The sequence below is a fragment of the Rhineura floridana genome, chromosome 8, assembly GCF_030035675.1.
Source record: "Rhineura floridana isolate rRhiFlo1 chromosome 8, rRhiFlo1.hap2, whole genome shotgun sequence".
Lineage (NCBI taxonomy): Eukaryota > Metazoa > Chordata > Lepidosauria > Squamata > Rhineuridae > Rhineura > Rhineura floridana.
In genome coordinates this window covers 52,370,016-52,387,261 of record NC_084487.1, presented here as the reverse complement: position 1 = coordinate 52,387,261, position 17,246 = coordinate 52,370,016, and the positions used below count along the sequence as shown (strand labels likewise).

The 17,246-nt window shown below is 39.5% G+C and overlaps 1 protein-coding gene across 2 annotated transcripts in view; it reads left to right on the top strand.

Annotated features, from left to right (window-relative positions):
* SLC17A8 (solute carrier family 17 member 8) overlaps positions 1-17,246 on the top strand; it is a 46,163-nt gene that overhangs the window by 22,871 nt on the left and 6,046 nt on the right. Inside the window, exons 5-9 of one of the 2 annotated variants that reach the window (XM_061637774.1) lie at positions 3,414-3,501; positions 7,068-7,154; positions 7,595-7,731; positions 9,533-9,682; positions 15,743-15,875. In XM_061637774.1, coding sequence (XP_061493758.1) covers positions 3,414-3,501; positions 7,068-7,154; positions 7,595-7,731; positions 9,533-9,682; positions 15,743-15,875 — 595 coding nt within the window. The remainder of the gene's footprint in view (positions 1-3,413; positions 3,502-7,067; positions 7,155-7,594; positions 7,732-9,532; positions 9,683-15,742; positions 15,876-17,246) is intronic. The other variant, XM_061637775.1, reaches the window with a different exon arrangement.

Here is a 17,246-nt window from a genome sequence, read left to right as displayed (position 1 = left end):
GAATATCCTCTTGCAGCCTCAGCTTTCCTTCCTTGAAGAAGCTTGGTCAGTGTCCAAGTTTTATTCTGGTGTAGAGCTTCCAGCTCTTCCTTGGCTACCTGCCTCTACCTCTCAGCTTCAGCTATGGGTAAGGCTGCAATCTCTTTCCAGGTCTCTGGCTCTGGAAGTTCATCTCTCACAAGGTAAGCAAGTCTGTCTGGTGGTACACCTTTGTTGGTGCATTCAGAGCCTCTGGGTACTGGCACTTTGGCTTCCACTTCTGGCTCTGATGCCTGTTCTGGCTCAGACTCCTTGTCTTCCTCTGCTGGTCTATTACTGTGGTCCCTTCTGTTGTGGAAGAATAGCTCAGTGTCTTCTTCCATTTTGCTGTCATCTGTTTGGTGTGGTGCCCCTTCTGGTTGTTGTGCCCACTTCATCAAAGTGGACAACTCTGCATACTCCAACTTCACAAGTTTTGGGATCTATGACTCAGTATCCCTTCTGCATTGAAGAATATCCAATGAATATTCCTTCCTTGGCAGTATTGTCAAATTTTGACCTCTTTTGTTTTGGGATGTGTACAAAGGCCTTGCAACTGAATACACAGACACACTTGGTGTGCGATCATGTCTTAGCTCAAAAGGTGTCTTGTTCGTTGCAGCTGCTGGAAGTTGGTTCTGCAGATAGATGGCAGTAACTGCAGCTTCCCTCTAGTACTTCTGTGGTGACTGTGCATTTTCCAGCAAGGAATGAATCATCTGTCCAAGAGCCTGGTTCATGAGTTCCACAACCCCATTTTGTTCTGGAGTATAAACAACAGTATTCTGGTACTCTATGCCTTCCTCATGTAGAAAGTCTTGCATAGCCCTAGATGCACATTCTCCTTCATTGCCAGATCTTAAAATTTGTGGCATTCTGCCAAATTTGTTGGATACAATTTTGATATAGTCCTCCAATTTTTGAAGTATTTGACTTTTCTCTCTCAGTAGGTACATTGTAGTATACCTCAAATAATCATCTATGAAAGTAAGCATGTAAACATTTCTGCCCCGTGACACTGTTCTAATGGGTCCACAAAGGTCTGTGTGAATTAATTCTAGAGAGTTTGTAGTTTTCCTTTCACTTTTCTTCGGAAATTTTGGTTTCACATTTTTTGTCTTTATACAACATTCACATTTTTCTGTGGATTTACATTGTCCAATTTTAATGTCTCTAGCCAAATTTTCCTTCTCTAGAGCATTGATTCTGGCTAAACTGGCATGTCCCATTCTTCGATGCCAAACATTTAAACATCCAGAATCACAGGTTCTTTGGCTGTATTTGTATGCATAATTTCAAAATATTCCAAATGCAAAAGTCCATTTTTCAATTTTGTAGTACAACACACGACTCCTTCATCTAAAACTTGACAAATTTTGTCACTTAAATGAAGTTGGCCTCCAAGCTCCATTATTTTAGTGCTGCTTATTAAATTATCTTTAAATGTTGGAACAAATAGGCAATTTTTCAGTTCAAGCTCTCTGTCGCCCTCTGGCATTTTGCAAAGTAGCTCCACAGTGTCTATTCCTTGAAAGAGAAATTTCTCTTGCTGCTGTAATTACATTCTGTGTATGGGGGCTAACGTTCTTAAACAAATTTTTATTATTTATCAAATGTGCTGTAGCCCCAGTATCGATTAAAAATCTGGTATTATAATCATCCTTCCATCAGATACATGGAATGCTTCACTTTAATTTGACTATTTGTTTTTCTTTCAGCTTGCTTCTCTTTAAAATCAACTCTTTTATCTCCCTTCTATGACAATATCTTTGAAGGCGATTAGGAGATTTGCATTTGAAGCAATTTTGTTTGTTTATCTGTGCCCTGCTGTGGCCTCAGGGAATGACTCATCTCTCTATCCTGCCTTTAGTTGCTGTTTCTGCCCACAGCAAAATTTGCTTCTTCAGACAGAGCTTGTTCTTGTCTTTCTTTATGGTCCTGATCTTTCAGATATGCCATAGTCTGATCTAAATTCTGATCTGTCTTAGTATGCAAGCTATGATATAATGGCGTTCATTTAGAGAGGCCAGGAGTATGACGGTTCTGCAAATCTTCATCTAAAGATTTCCCACAGCTTTCTAATTCTCGGAACAGACTTGTAATTCTCTCCAGATGTTGATTCATATTTTCTTTGTTACATTGTCTCAGTGTGTACAGCGACTTATACAGAAACATCACATGAATTTTAGATTTTCTCTGATACACTTTTTCAAGCTTTCCCCATATTTCCTTAGCATTTCTACTGTCCATGCAAACATTTAGTGTCATGTGATAAAGGAGAAATAAGAGACTTCACTTTGGCATGCTTGCACTTCCAGGATACAGTGGCTGCTTCATCCACTGCTGAGGGTTCAGGATCAGTGAGGACTCCGTGTAGATCCTCCCCTTCCAAAAATGCTATCATTTGAAGATTCCAAATCACATAATTATCCTTCTCCAGCCTTGGGATGCTTTTCTTGTGTTGATCGTTCAGCCATGGTTTCCTGTCTTTTGTTCTGCTTTTCTTTCTGTAACCTAAAGTCTCCTTTTGATCTCTTGTGTAAATCACACACAGTGCTTAGCCTTTTTTTTTCTTTTTCTTTTTTTTTTTGCTGTCAGGCACAACTCACAATTTAATTTACCTTACTGAGCTGGCATAACCCTTTTGTTTTAGAAATATGTGTGCAGAGTAATTCAGCCATCTGAGCTGCATGTTTGCCAGTGTGTATTTACCTAAGAAGCAGGCTTTCACCCTGCATTTAAATCACTGAGACTTAAGACTTAGTAAAATAAGAAAAGCTACTTTATTTATAGAAATACATAGTAGATAGGAAAGGCATACCTAGTTCTAACTAAGTTGGAGACACAATGCCCAGACTTAGGTATTGCCCTCATGGCTCAGGAGAGAAAACTAAGACAGAGATGTCTCCTCTCCCTTCAGACAGTTGAAGAAGACAAAGGAAGGAGGGGTAGGTCAGCTTCCCTGAACATATCAGTTTACAATGGAAGGAAGTTAGGTAGGAAAGAGCAGAGGTAAAGGTAGGCAAGCCTAGCCGGCTGGAGAACCCTAACTCTATCTTCCTTCTGGAATACAAACAAAAGAACCCAAACAGGAGTTGCTCTTGCCCCCACTTCCAACAATCCACACTTCTTCAAATTTTAAGCTGCTCCACTGAAAATGTTCACCACACTATTGAACCACTTAGTCCTCTCTCAGTGTAAAGTGGAGTCCTATGCATTTTTATTCAAATGCAAGTCCCTTTGTGTGCAGTGAAGCTTATTTTCTTGTAAGTATGCAAAAGATTGCTGCCTTAAAGGTTAAAAAAAGTTGTTAATTGAACAGAATAAAAAATGTATACACAACAATGAGGGAATTAAATATAAATTCAATGCTCTATGTATAAAATGTTTGCTAGGGAGTGACCTACCCAGCATGCCATGGAATGTGGAGTAAATGGGCGCCTCCACTGGAAAGAAGCAGGCTAGCAACCACATCCTTTTGTGGTAAGTTTTGAATTTGTTTGTTTGATTTATAAACTATTGTTTGCACTATGACTTTAAAGAAAATGTAATGTTAATTATAAATAATAGGTCTCCGGTGGCTCTACTTTGAGGGCTTCTGACTGTTTCACATTTCAGGGGCTGAGAGGCATAACCTAATTCCCATAGGAACTCTCTCAGTATCTCAAAAATGCATAACGTCATTGGTTTCTTTCAAAATGGAGTTAAGGGTAAAATTCCTATCTGTCATACCTCATTCAATAGGAATGCTTCCTGTTTTCTGTTTGAATGGCAATTTAAATTAATTAGAATAATTAAAAATATCTTGGTCCTTCAACTTCTCTCAAGTTAAATTCCTCTAAATTTTAACTTTCTACATTTCATTGCTAGTTCAAATTTTTGTTGGCCTCTTTACTACTCATCCACATACACATATCTACTGAATATTGAGACATTTCTGGCCTGTCTTTTTTTCTCTCAGCTCCTGTCTTCTCACTCATGCCTCTCCCTGTCTCTTTTGGCATCATCCTACCAGCCGGTTAATTCATTCTTCCTCAGAGCTTGGACTGCCTCCCTCTTATAACACTTTCCTCTGTTAAGTTCCAGTTTGTGTGCATATAGTCTGAATATTAGACTGAGTGTGTGGACTGCAAGCTAAAATCTGTTTCTTTCATTAACCAACTTATTGTGTTTGATTAGTTAATAGCTGGATAATAGCTTTTAGGTCACACAACACACATCAAGCATAGTTAACCACAAGTTAAGCGAGTTTGGTAATGAATTATTCCAAGGGCAGCTTATGCTGAGGTATTCTCAACATGCCCGACAGTAGTTCATATGTAGGTTAACTGTTCATTAACAAAGTATGAACTAATGTCAATTGAGGAAAAGAACACCTGAGTCTGTTCATTCCTTGGGATAATTCATTAGCAACACTGGTAAATGCCAAACTAGGATTTCATGGCTTGTCTGTATAAGTTCTCAATAGGATCTAAATGCCATTTATTTTTCTTTCATCTTTTGCCACTAGCATCCTTTCCCCATTGTTAATTAAATAATACTCCTTAGAATGGTGTTTTCCTGATTTCTTGCATGTTACAGTACATTTGGAATCACCTTCCAAAAGGGCTTCTAAGAGTTCTGAGGGTGACATTCCAGAAGTTTAAGTTCTACCCTCATAATACTTCAGTGATGATCTGTACCTGCTGAATATTGGAGACTTACAGAATTCTTAAAGGGACAGAAACCTTTTCTTTTTGGGAATGTGATCACCCCACAATATTGTAAACCAGTTATCTTCAGCCTGGTGCCCTCCAGATGTTTTGGGCTATTCCCATAATCCCTGACCATTGGCTATGTTAGCTGGGGCCAATGGGAATTATAGTCCAAAACGTCCGGAAAGCACCAGGTTGGGGAAACCCACCTGGGCAGCTTTCCCCCTTGCAGTGTAGTGGCAAAAGCTGCACTTGCTGGAATTGCCTCTTCTAGTAATACCTTAAAAGTACCGGAGTCTGGACTTGCTAACCGTAAAAAAAGAAAATAAAGGACAAAATTATCGTATTATGTACATTAATTGACTACTATTATTTTTCCACATAGAACCACAATATGAAAACTGATTTACACTGTTTTTCAGTCACCTCTACAACAGTTCTTTGTAACAGAACGTTCTGTATTTATTATTGGGGAACTGAGACTGAGGCCCTATCTGCACTCTACATTTAAAGCAGTATCATGCCACTTTCAACAGATATGCCTTCCTCCAAAGAATCCTTCCAAGGGAACTCTGGAAATTGTAGCTGGGGGGGGGGAGAGAAATAGGAGTCTCCTCACATCTCTCAACATCTTTAACAAGCTTCAGTTCTCAGGATTCTTTGTAGGAAGATGTGACTGTCTAAAGTGGTATGATACTGCTTTAAATACAGAGTGCAGATGAGGCCTGAGAATCTAAACCAGTGGTAGGAAACCTGTGGCTCTCCAGATGATGTGGGATACAACTTCTATAATCTCTTACCATGCTGATTGGGGCTAATGGAAGTTGTAGTACACAATATCTGGAGGGCACCATGTGCCTTCACATGACTTAAACCAAATTTCACTAACAGATTAACCAGCAGAGATTAGCAGGGCAATGGGGATGAGACTGGTTTGAGAAACAGCCACTATTCACCCGTTCAGCTTTGTCATCCTGCTAAGTGAGAAGGAGGACTTAACCACACATGAGGTGTAGATGTGTGCGGTAGAATATATGCTTAAATTCAATGCTTTTTTGTGATGGTACTCATTTGTATGGAGTACCATCACTTCTTTTGTTGTTGCCCATAGCAGCCATTTTGTACTGGCACCCACAACAAGTCTATCAAGATATGAGTACTGGCAGAATATTTTTACCAAAAAAAGAGAGAGGAAGCACTGCTTAAATGAGTATCTCAGCTTGAAGACATGTCATCTGCAGATGTAGTAAATCTGAGGATGGCTTTTCTGCTATATGGAGGCAGGGGAAAGAAGGGGAAGAGAACTGTATCCTTTTAAAACAGGAGTGGGGAACCTTTCTTAGACTGAGGGTGCATTCCCTCATGGGCAACCTTCTGGGGGCTGTATATCAGTGGGGGGAGGTAGCAGAGGCAAAACGTGTATGGCACAATAGATATGATTTTGACCTTTGTTCAGTAGGTTACATTCCCACGACACAGAAGTCATAGGTTTCTTCTTCACACTGACACACATCTCTCCATCCCCATACAGAAAAGTAAAAGGCATTACCACATTCCAGCCAGGCAAAAGCACTCAAAGAGTGTAGAGCAGGGCTGGTGAGGGGTGTGGTTTTGGGAAAGCCCAGTTAGACAGACCTGTGGTCCCCCCTCCGATTTTAAAATTTTGTGTGTATTGGTAACAAACGTATTAAAATATACTGGATGTCCAAAGGACAATCTTGTGTAACCTGGCTAGCAATAGGCTCTGTCTGGCCAGACTCTGGACCTGTGTCTGTGTTAAAATGAATAATCAGGGCTGGCCCTGCCATTAGGCAGAGTGGGGCAAACACCACAGGTGGCAGATGCTGGAAGGCAGCAGTAGCCACCCACTGATTGTACCCTTTTGTTGGAAGACAGAGCTGAATGTGCCATCTTGTGGTTTGCTTGCACCCCTATAACTAGTCTGCTGCCCACAGGTGTGTTCAAGGACACTATCATATTGTCAGTATTGAAATAAGATTCAACTGCTAGTCCATCTGGCTTCTGTACATTGAAGGGGGGACAGCTTCATGTCCTTCATCTTAGGCAGCAAAATGTATTTCGCTAGTCCGAAGAATCGTATTGCCAGCATCTTCACAGTGCACCGTTAGCAATGTGAGTGTATAGCATCATCAGTAGCCGTGCCTAGCATAAACAAGATGTGATTGCAAGCACTGACTGAACTATTGTAAATCTCCCCTTTTGTGAAATGAGAATAATAACAGTTTTTCATCAGAAGACCCCTGCTGTTGTGAGCTACATGAATTAATAAATGATAATGAGCTGGATGTGTTGGAACACAGTTGTTGACCTATATACACATGTGTTTATCTGTAGGTTCCTATGCGGGGGCGGTGGTTGCCATGCCACTAGCTGGTGTATTGGTACAATACATAGGATGGTCATCCGTCTTTTACATATATGGTAAGTTACTCAATGGCTAAAAATCAATACAGTTAAACTGTATAAACTATTGTAGATATTAGCAATGCTCAAAACCTTTTTGATCCCTCTTTTTGGAGAAAGATAGAATCATAGAATAGTAGAGTTGGAATGGGCCTATAATGCCATCGAGTCCAACCCCCTGCTCAATGCAGGAATCCAACTTAAAGCATAGCTGGCAGGTGGCTGTCCAGCTGCCTCTTGAATGCCCCCAATTTTGGACAGCCCACACCCTCCCTAGGTAATTGCTTCCATTGTTGTACTGCTGTGACCTTTTATTATTTTATCTTTATGGCAAATATTCCTATATGACAGCCGTTACAATATTGCTGAAATAATATTGCCAAATGCCTTTATTCTTACATATTTTGTTAAATGTGAACTCCTTTTGACCAGTTCATGTTTCTTTTATAACTTTGCAGGAATGTTTGGGATAATCTGGTACATGTTCTGGCTGTTACATGCCTATGAGAGTCCAGCTGTTCACCCAACAATAACCACTGAAGAAAGAACTTACATAGAAACAAGTATAGGAGGAGCCAGTCTTGTCAGTGCCAGTGTAAGTTAAAATTGCCAGTATTATCTAGTCATTTCATGGCATGACTGAGGCTGCAATCCAATACACACTTACCTGGGAGTAAGTCCCACTGAACCCAATAAAGCTTACTTCTGAGTAGACATGTATTGGATTGCAGCCTAAGCTGTTTTCTGATGTGTGTGCAAAAGGAAATGGAGAATGCATAGAGCTGTGGCATCTCTTATTGTCAGTCTTCCTGTCTCTGGGTAATGCAAACACTACAAAATTATATGATGGCCTTGGATACCATAAATGTAAATGTAATAGGGTGGGATACTTTCCCCCCTTTTTTAATTTCTAAGGGTGGTATTCAACAAACTTCTTCTGTCAATGCAAGGATTTCCACTTGCACAACAGAATTTTCTCCCTTCTCATCCCTCCGCTCAGCCCTAAATCTGTTCTGGGGGTTCTTGCAACCCTCTGGAGTAGATCTGAGGAGGATGCAGGGCATGCATGGGGAGAGGAGTGTTCTTCCCAATCTCGAGGGACTCAGACTCAGCACAGCTGTAGTTTTTTCTTTTATTGAAGTAAGAGAAAGTTTCAGTTCAGTGCGCATTATGAATCTACCTACTGCTTACTTAGAACTCAGCATCCCTCTCTAACTAACTAGGCACAACTTGTTAGCATAAAGACGTTGACTTAGCAACTAATCCTCCCCCTTCACCCAGCTTAAGTAGGGCTGAGTGCCCCCCTGCTTATGTGCATCCTGAGTCACATTTGGAGGTGGGCGCGTAATCACGAACTCCTCCTGAGCTGGGTTTGTTGAATCTCCTGCCACATCCGCCTCCTGGACCTGGGTGAAGGCGGGGTCTTGGCGTCAGTCCCATCCTCTCCTCTACAGGAGGAGAGCTGTCCAGCAACAGAGGAGGAGGAGAAAGGGGCCGGTCTGGGGGTCCCTCTTGGGGGTGTCTGGGACGGCTGGACATGGCCTGTCAACACCTGGAGCGGGGACTGCTTTGATGTCCCACCCCTCGCTGGGTCCTTCCCCAGCTGGGACATCCCAATCGAAGTCTTCCTCCCCCTCCCGTACATTGGTCCACCCCCGGCTAGCATGGCTCACAACAAGGAGGGGGTGGACTGATGCAGGGCTGCTGCACAAGGAGAAATCCTTGCATTATCAGAACAAATTAATTGGATAGCGCCCTAAGCTTTTAGTATACAGCATTTTACTGTTCCTCACTTTTCTCAGAACATTAAGGTCTGAAAAATCTTTTTTTTTAATTGAAATTCTCCATGTTCCAGCAAAATCCCTTAATAACATGATGCTTTATGCTACTTAGGAAAACTACCACATAATTCTATTGCTAAATTCAGATGTTTTTCAAGAAGGCTAAGGCTGAAATTCTAAATATACGTAGTAGTGAATAAGCCCCAGTAGAAGTGGTTCGCAGAGCCACAGCAACAGCCTCTTAGCAGCAGTGCTGCTGCCACTTACCAGGAGGGTTGAGTTGGGAGTGAGGTCAGATTGCCCAGCTGCACCAGTGAAACCAATCTGGCTCTCCCTCAAGTGCACTGGTGTAGCCCTGTCCTCACCCCATCTCACCTATCCCCCCAATAAATGGCAGTGATGCTGCTGCTGGAAGGCTACTGCTTTGGCTCTGCCCCACTATGTGAGCCACATCTAAGCCAAATGCACAGTGGGGCTTTCTTCTGAGTAAACATGCACAGGATTGTGCTGTAAAATTGATATTGGAAGGAACATTTCTATCAATATGACTATAAAATAATTGTGACTCCTGCCTCACTGCAGATGACTTTTGAAATTCCATATTCTCTCTTCTAGAGATTTAGTACACCATGGAAACAGTTTTTCACTTCAATGCCTGTTTATGCAATCATTGTGGCAAACTTTTGCAGAAGCTGGACCTTCTACTTACTGCTTATAAGTCAGCCTGCTTACTTTGAAGAGGTCTTTGGATTTGCCATAAGTAAGGTAAACATACAAACGAATCCAAGTTTTTTTTCTAGGGTTTTGATTATAAAAGTACTGTCTTTAATTTCCCTTTGAGTTCAGTAAGGATAAGGATCCTCAGAAATAGCCATGTTGGATTTCACTATTAGTGCCATTATTCCATAAACAGTGTCAGCCACTTGACATAAGAATGGCCAATTACAAATGAAAAAAGTTTGATTGGGGAGGAGGGGGCAAAGGCCCAAGTATCAATGGTATCATTGTGAAAATGTTAATTTCTCCAGCCAGTTAGCTTCTCTTTCATGTAATGAAGTTTATATGGTCAGCAATTTAATATGTGTGTTCTACACCAGCAAACAGTTGTTTCAAACTTTCTTTTTTCTTCTAAGGCAGGAGTGGGGAACCTGTAGTCCTCCAGATGTTGTTGGATTACATCTCTCATAATAATGGCCACCCTGGCAAAAGCTGATGGTAGTTGGAGTCCAACAACTTCTGGAGGGCCACAGGATCCCCACCCCTGCTTTAAGAACATCCCTTTGGAGACAGTCTTTTCATCAAAGCCTTCCTGATGCTTATTGCAAAAGCACATGGGTTTATTCCATGCGGCATCAATTCCTGGAAACAGTTTCAAAGTAGATGACTGTATAATATCTGGCGTTGGTTTACTTACATATATGCATGTTTAATTGAGAAGAACTGGCTGAGGAACCACTTTCTATTATGTTTGCAAAATCATGGAGGATGGGTGAAGTGCCAGATGACTGGAGGGGGGCTAATTTTGTCCCTATCTTCAAAAAGGGCAAAAAGGAGGAACCTGGAAACTGCAGACCAGTCAGCCTGACATCAATCCCTGGGAAAATTCTGGAGCAGATTATAAAGTGGTTAATCTGTAAGCAGCTTGAAACCAACATGGATTTATCAACAACAGATTCTGGCAGACAAATCATATCATTTTTTATTGTGTCACCTTCCTGGTAGACTCTGGGAATGCTGTGGATGTAATATATCTCAGCTTCAGCAAAGCTTTTGACAAACTGCCCCATGATATTCTGATTAGGAAGCTAGCTAAATGTGGGCTGGATGGAACAACTATCAAGTGGATCCACAGTTGGCTACAGAATCATACTCAAAAGTGCTTATCAATAGTCCCATCTCTTTTTTTTTTTACAATAATTTTTATTCAGATTTTCATAAAACATACAAAACAAAACCATAAAACATTCAAAGACAAAAAACAAAATCAAAAATAGTTAGACAAAAAAAAAAATAAAAAGTAAAATATTGACTTCCCATTTGTCACAGATCAAATCAGTTATAGGTCTACAATGTATAACAATCCTGTCTCTTAAATCATATTATAAAATCACTTTCCTCCAGTAGTTATCTTACTTAATCATCAAATCTCATAAACATTACTTTATTCTTTCCACAAAAAGTCAAAGAGAGGTTTCAATTCTTTAAGAAATATATCTATCAATTTTTCTCCAGAAAAGCATGTCGATTAATCCATCTCATTAATAATTATAATAATCTTATTGTCATAACCATAGTCAAAATAAACATTTCGATTAATTCATCTCATCAGAATCTGTTAGGTTCAATAATTTCAATAGCCATTATTCTATTATCCCTATTAGTTCCATCTTCCATCTTCCATCTTCAATAGTCTTGTTAAGTCCAGTAATTTCAGTGTCCAATCTTCCATTATCAGTATTCCGTGATAATCTTGCTGTCATAACCATAGAAATATTAACTTCCCATTTGTCACAAATCACATCAGTTATAGGTCTACAATGTATAACAATCCTGTCTCTTAAATCATATTATAAAATCACTTTCCTCCAGTAGTTATCTTACTTAATCATCAAATCTCATAAACATTACTTTATTCTTTCCACAAAAAGTCAAAGAGAGGTTTCAATTCTTTAAGAAATATATCTATCAATTTTTCTCCAGATAAGCATGTCGATTAATCCATCTCATTAATAATTATAATAATCTTATTGTCATAACCATAGTCAGAATAAACATTTCGATTAATCCATCTCATCAGAATCTGTTAGGTTCAATAATTTCAATAGCCATTATTCTATTATCCCTATTAGTTCCATCTTCCATCTTCCATCTTCAATAGTCTTGTTAACTCCAGTAATTTCAGTGTCCAATCTTCCATTATCAGTATTCCGTAATAATCTTGCTGTCATAACCATAGTCATATAGTAAGAGTCTAATGGGAATTTCCTCTATCCCAAATATTTTCTTGCCATCCATTCTGAATAGGTTGCTGGAATACTGCAGTAAAATCATATCTCTGTTCTTTTTTACAAAATATACTGGCTCATCTCTTGAAAGTTTTTCCCTTGTCACATGGCTGCAATTAATTCCATAGGTTTTCTCTATATTAGGCTCCATCACATCATTCCAGTCCAGAAGATTGTCCATGCCATTGATAACTTTATCTCTAATATCTTCATTAATTTCTTCAGAGATAACATTGAATTCCAAACAGTAGATTTTATTTCTAAAATCCATAAATTCCAAATCTTTTTCCTGTTCCACGTTTGTTCCAGGCTCCAGGGTCTCCTCTCTCACAGGGACCCCTATTTCTTTAAACTCCTGGATCATTTTGCACAATTCAATTTTCAGCTCCTTACAACCCTGTCGCAGGGTTCGTTTCGTTATCTCAATCTCATCCATTATTTTCTGAAACCTAGTTACTTTCAGATTCTCAGCCACTTTCTTGATTGCCATTTTAAAAGAAAAATATAAGAGAACCACTTCTTATTTCAGCAACAATTGGGTTAATACTCCAAACTTGATGACATCACAGTATAAACAGAGCAGCCAGCCTTATCTCACTATGCTTAGGAAAACAAAATGTAGTTCCCAGGATCGAAACAATTAATGGCGTCGTCAGGAAACAGATTCGTCAAAATAAAATAAACCAAAAAGAGAGTAGTCTCAGACAATATAATATTCTTCAGAATAGAAATCAGGAATAGAAATCTCTCTTCTGTGTATATCTTTAGAATGCAAATCCAGGACAGCTTTTTGCAACAAAAACAGAGATAAGCTGTTAATTAGTGCATAGCAGAGAAGAGTTATAGCTCACCGGAAAGATGTCCAAAGCCGATCAATCTGGCAAATCTCCTTTTACTGCAACAGTTTAAGTCAAGTAAAAAAATATAGAAAGAAGGGTGCTTGCCTGTTAGTCCGTTCTCTCTCTAAAGAAAAGATGAACGTGTCGCTTTATCAGATAGAGCTTGTTGAAAATCCGTCCTTATTTGTCGGCTGGACCTCGTCTCATAAATCAATGAAATCTAGTCCTCCCAACAAAAATAGGCTTTGAGGTTAATCTCTTCGTTTCTCCCTGCCCGGGAGAAGTTTCATCAGTCAAAAAAAAAAGTTTTGACTGATTTATATCTGAATAAGCTTCTTTTGCGGCGGGAGCCCGTCCCAAAAGCAGGCACAGGCTAAGTCACCCTTCCCGGAAGTCCATCAATAGTCCCATCTCAAACTGGGGGAGGCAACGAATGGGGCTCAGTCCTAGACCCAGTGTTCTTCAACATTTTTATTAATGACTTGGATGAGGAGGTGCAGGGAACACTTGCAGATTTGAAGATGATACAAAATTGGGAGAGATAGCTAATACCATGGAGGACAGAAAAAAAATCCAAAGTGATCTTGATAGGCTAGAGCATTGGACTGAAAACAACAGAATGAAATTTAACAGGGATAAGTAGTGTAAAGTTCTACACCTAGGAAAAAGAAACCAAATGCACAGTTGTAAGATGAGGGTTACTTGGCTCAGCAAAGCTACATGCGAGAAAGATCTAGGAATTGTTGTTGATCACAAGCTGAATATGAGCCAACAGCGTGATGTGGCTGTAAAAAAGGCAAATGATGTGTTAGGCTGCATTAACAGAAGTATAGTTTCCAGATCTCATGAAGTACTAGTTCCCCTCTATCCAGCACTGGTTAAGCCTCATCTTGAGTATTGCATCCCATTCTGGACACTGTGCTTTAAGTAGGATGCAGACAAACTAGAACAGGTTCAGAGGAGGGCAACAAGGATGATCAGGGGATTGGAAACAAAGCCCTATGAGGAGAAACTGAAAGAACTGGGCATGTTTAGCCTTGAGAAGAGAAGTCTGAGCACTCTTCAAGTACTTAAAAGGTTGTCACACAGAGGAGGGGCCAGGATCTCTTCTCTATCATCCCAGAGTGCAGAATGCAGAATAATGGGTCAAGTGACAGGAAGCCAGATTTTGACCGAACATCAGGAAAAACATCCTAATTGTTACAACAATGGAACCAATTACCAGGGAGGTGGTGGGCTCTCCAACATTGGAGGCATTCAAGAGGCAGCTGGGCAGCCACCTGTCAAGTGTGCTTTAAGTCGGATTCCTGCATTGAGTGGGGGGTTGGATTCTATGGCCTTATAGGCCCCTTCCAGATCTACTATTCTATGATTCTATTTGATACAGGTCAGGAGGAAATTAACATTAATACACTGTATCTCCTTTATGAAAAGCTGCAACCCCAGAATACCTGCCTATTTGTTCAAATTGTACAGGAAAGGAAAAAGTAACAATCCAAACTGAATTGAATCACTGGCAATTACATCTGTCACATTCTGACCCCCAGAAGGCTATGTTAGCCTTAAATGGAAGAAGATCTTTATTATCATGAGGGCCAGGCCCCTTTGTCTGGTATTATGTTTCAACGTCCACTTGCATTTGTTCCCCAGTTCAGTAGGGGACCTTGACAATAGCTTTTCTGATGGATGTTCCTATGACTTGTTTTAAGAGCTGCACGATAAAGAGAAATTTTTCAAATGTTAGCTTTTCCCATCACTGTAAATCAACCGTTGTGGGAAAATGCACCTATTTAATTTCTCCCTCTCACGCAGCTGTTTATGATACAGAAGACTCTGCAAAGAAAGAAGACTCTTTTTTGTAGTGTATATGGCAGAGAACTTTGTCTGCACAGGGGTGGATGTGGGTGAGAAGAGATTGCAGCTACACCATGTGAGGGCAAGGGCCTATTTTTGCATTACATTTAATGAGATCATTAGCATCTCAAAGTCATAGACAGAAGCTAAGATTAAATGTGGATAAAAGTGGGACAAGATCTGTGCTAAAAGTGTAATCTGTCATCATACACATTTGTAGAACCTTTACTTTTACTTGTAATCCTCATTTATTACTGGCTTTAGTCCCACTTGTACAAGTGGGTTTTGCCTATTTTTACATGTTTTTAGATATTCTTAAGTGTTTTTATATGTTTTTATTTTAATAGTATTATTTTAGAATACTGTTAGGATAGAAATTGAATAAATAATAAAAATAATATTTTGTATTCATTTCTAATTTGGATTCTGCCTTTCTACACAGCATGTCCAATCAGCCAGCAACAATAAAACCATAGCATCTACAAAACAATAATTTTCACCACTTTTCATCCCCACCCCACTTTCAGCCACTCCCAGCCACATTGTTCCTAATTCAGGAAAATCCTGTGATCCACAGGACTCACCTTCCAGGGAACTGGAGAAGCTGTGGTAGGAAGGCCCTGTTACATGAACAGAACTCTTGCCCATGATTTTATATTTTTGGCATATGCTAAAAACTTTTTTTTCTTCCAGACATTTTCAGAATATTAATGTTAGTCATATATATAGAAAATTTACTAATCACTATAAAGATGTGGAAGATGTGCTATTTTTATAATGCTTAATTATGTATTTATGCTTTTTATTATTTTGTACACTGCTTTGGGATTTTTAAATATTAAAGCAGTTGATAAGCACTTAAAACAAAAAATGAACAAACTCATTCAGACTTCTTTCAATTCAAACAATAATGAACATTTATTACTTTTTTTTTTAGAAAACTCATAGTTGCATGTAAGGATCTCTCAATACTCTCACAGCCAGGTACTGATCAAATCCACCCATGCTTAGCTTTAGCTGGTCATTCGCTGGACTGGTTTGATTGGATAAAGGAGGGGAAACATGGACACTGATGCGTTCACATAAATAATATATGCCTCCATAGAGCTGTATGTATTTGCTTTCAGGTTGGCCTTTTATCTGCAGTTCCACATATGGTCATGACCATTATTGTGCCCATTGGGGGACAGCTGGCTGACTTTTTACGCAGCAGAAGAATTTTAACCACAACTGCAGTAAGAAAAATTATGAACTGTGGAGGTATGGTTAGATTTCATAGATAAAATATTTGAATTATGCGTTATTACCTAATGCAGAAATCTGCTTTGCCGATAGCCATCTGTAATTAACAGAGCCATAAAAAATGTAACTTCTCAAACCACTTCAAAAATTCTATACTGAAAGGTTAAGATATTTGGGGAAGCACCACAGCTACATGCAAAATGTCTTAAGTTCAATCCTTGGCATCTCCAGGTAGGTCTGGGAAAGACTCCTACCTGAAACCCTGGGGAGACCCTGCCACTGCCAGTCAATGCACATAATGCAGACCAATGGTCTGACTTGATATAAGGCAGTTTCTTATATTAAGAAAGCTATACTACTTATAGTTTCAGGGTGTTCATCACAGAAACAAGATGATATATTTGCTTTATAATAATGAACCTCTGGGATAGAAACAAGCCAAGTATTAATATTATAAAGAGACACTGACACTACCATGCATTTAGGGTTGTTGAAATCATCCTTGTAGATCCTGGGTCTTACCAGTATTTGCTCTTGCCTTGAATAATCAGAAACAGTCATGTTAGAGCACTATGCACCTGCTGCTCTAAAGGCTGGTGATATCATTCCTTACCATGTTGTGGAGTACAAAAAGGAAGACTACTGAATAATAAGAACGTAAGAAGAGCACTTCTGGATGAGGACAAAGGCCCATCTAGTTCAGCATTCTACTGTATTCTCCCAGTGGCCAACCAGATGCCTAAGGGAAGCCTGCAAGCAGGACCTGAGGACTCTCCCCTCTTGCAGTTCCCAGCAACTGGCATGCTGATTGTACTCACTTTATGATGGGTGTTAGTATTGAAGTGGGGCTTATTCTAATCAGAGGTCAGCCTTGGAACTTATCAGTGCCAGCACTCAGTCTTGGAACAGATTAATTGGGTATTAGTGCATGTACCACATACACTGACATTTCTTGTTTAAAGAACACCAATCTCCAGCTGTTGTTTGGATACAGAGAGACAATTGCAGAATAAGACTCATTTATCCAACAATTTACCACTGCTGACTTTGCTGTTTCACAGAGGTAGAACAATACAATTTCCTTCCTTCCTGCCTTCCTTCCTTCCTTCCTGCCTTCCTTCCTTCCTTCCTTCCTTTTTCTTTCTTTCTTTCTTTCTTTCTTTCTTTCTTTCTTTCTTTCTTTCTTTCTTTCTTTCTTTCTTTCTTTCTTTCTTTCTTTCTTTCTTTCTTTCTTTCTTTCTTTCTTTCTTTCTGTTGATTTTATATCCCACCCTTCCTCCCAAAGGAGCCCAAGGCAGCAAACACAGTTTAAAACAAAGAGAAAAGCATTTTATAAACAATGTAAAACATTCTAAAAACACAAATACAGTTAAAAATATTATTTCATCC